Consider the following 2,013-nt stretch of genomic DNA (forward strand, 5'->3'; position numbering starts at 1 on the left):
CTGGGGGGGGGGGGGGCGGCCGGGGGCCCCCCCGGGGCCTGTCCCCCCCCCCCGGGGGGGGGGGGGGGGGTGTCTTTTCCAGACCAACGACTTGACCTCCGTGCACTTGGGCGTGAAGTTCAGCTGCCGCTTCAACCTGCGGGAGATCCAGGAGCGCTGGTACGCGCTCCTCTACGACCCCATCATCTCCAAGTGAGTGTGGGGCAGGTCCCCGTGGGGCAGAGCCAGCCCCGAAGGGGGGTGGGAGGTTGAGGGGGTCTCACACCGTCCCCCCCACCGCCCCAGACTCGCCTGCCAGGCCATGAGGCAGCTGCACCCCGAGGCCATCGCCGCCATCCAGAGCAAAGTGCTCTTCAGCAAAGCCGAGGAGCAGCTCCTCACCAAGGTGGGATCGGTAAGAGACGGCTGGGATCAGACTGGGGGGGGGTCTAGTCGGGGGTCTCGGGGGTCTCCTTAGAATCATAGAATCATTGAGGTTGGAAGAGACCCTTGGGATCATGGAGTCCAACCATCTCCCCTACTCTACAAAGTCCTCCCCTACACCATGTCCCTCAGCACTGCATCTAAACGGCCCTTAAACACAGCCAGGGATGGGGACTCCACCCCCTCCCTGGGCAGCCTCTTCCAACGCCCGACCACTCTTTGGGTGAAAAATTCCTTCCTAATGTTCAATCTAACCCTCCCCTGTTGGAGCTTGAAGCCGTTCCCTCTCCTTCTGTCACTAATGACCTGTGAGAAGAGACCAGCACCAACCTCTCTACAGTGTCCTTTCACGGAGTTGTAGAGAGTGATGAGGTCTCCCCTCAGCCTCCTCTTCCTCACACTAAACAGTCCCAGCTCTTTCAATCACTCTTCATAAGATTTTATTCTCCAGCCCCCTCACCAGCTTCGTTGCCCTCCTCTGCGCTCGCTCCAGCACCTCCAGATCTCTCTTGGATTGAGGTGCCCAAAACTGGACACAATACTCCAGGTGTGAGTATCCAAGTCTCCTTGGTGCCACGTGGCTGGAAAGCTGCCCGGAAGAAAAGGCCCTGGGGGTGTTGGTAGACAGCAGGCTTAACGTGAGCCAGCAGTGTGCCCAGGTGGCCAAGAAGGCCAATGGCATCCTGGCTCGTATCAAGAATAGCGTGGCCAGCAGGAGTAGGGAAGTCATCGTGCCTCTGGACTGGGCCCTGGTGAGGCCTCACCTCGAGTGCTGTGTTCAGTTTTGGGCCCTCACTACAGGAAGGACATTGAAGTGCTGGAGCGTGTCCAGAGGAGAACCACCAAGCTGGTGAGGGGTCTGGAGAACAAGTCCTACGAGGAGAGGCTGAGGGAACTGGGCATGTTGAGTTTGGAGAAGAGGAGGCTGAGGGGAGACCTCATTGCCCTCTACAACTACCTGAAAGGAGGGTGTAGAGAGGCAGGTGTTGGCTTCTTCTCCCAAAGGACGAACGACAAGACCAGAGGAAATGGTCTGAAGTTGGGGCAGGGGAGATTTAGATGAGATATTAGAAAGAACTACTTTACTGAGAGAGTGGTCAGGCCCTGGAACAGCCTGCCCAGGGAGGTGGTGGAGTCACCATCCCTGGAGGGATTTAAGAAACGTATAGACATGGCTCTTCAGGGCCTGCTCTAGTGCCCAAGGTTATTGGTTTATGGTGAGGTGTTGAGCGTGGGGTTTAGTTGGTGGGTGCGGTGTTTTTGGTGGGCGTTTGGTGTGGGGTGTGTTTTGTATTTGTTTGGTTGGTTTTTTTTGTTTTGTTTTTTGTGATTGGACTCGATGATCTCAGAAGGTCCCTTCCAACCACTAAGATTCTGTGTCCCTTGTCCCCTCTCAGACCAGCCAGCCCACCCTCGACACCTTCCAGGAGCTGCTCCACAAACACCCCGACGTCTTCTACCCCTCACGCACCCCCAAGGCCCTGCAGCTCCACTGGCAGCTCATGAAGCAGTACTACCTGCTGGACGACCAGACTGGTGAGGCTCTGGGAGGGTCCCCTGTGTGTCCCCCTCCCTCCCCGTGTGTCCCCC

The 2,013-nt window shown here is 57.7% G+C and overlaps 1 protein-coding gene across 1 annotated transcript in view; it reads left to right on the forward strand.

Annotated features, from left to right (window-relative positions):
- The window catches only part of MCRS1 (microspherule protein 1), an 11,686-nt gene that overhangs the window by 2,345 nt on the left and 7,328 nt on the right, over nt 1–2,013 (forward strand). The window contains exons 5-7 of the mRNA XM_014941595.1: nt 83–192; nt 286–394; nt 1,821–1,982. Of these exons, the coding sequence (XP_014797081.1) occupies nt 83–192; nt 286–394; nt 1,821–1,982 (381 nt within the window). The remainder of the gene's footprint in view (nt 1–82; nt 193–285; nt 395–1,820; nt 1,983–2,013) is intronic.

The sequence above is a fragment of the Calidris pugnax genome, unplaced genomic scaffold, assembly GCF_001431845.1.
Source record: "Calidris pugnax isolate Ruff unplaced genomic scaffold, ASM143184v1 scaffold126, whole genome shotgun sequence".
Lineage (NCBI taxonomy): Eukaryota > Metazoa > Chordata > Aves > Charadriiformes > Scolopacidae > Calidris > Calidris pugnax.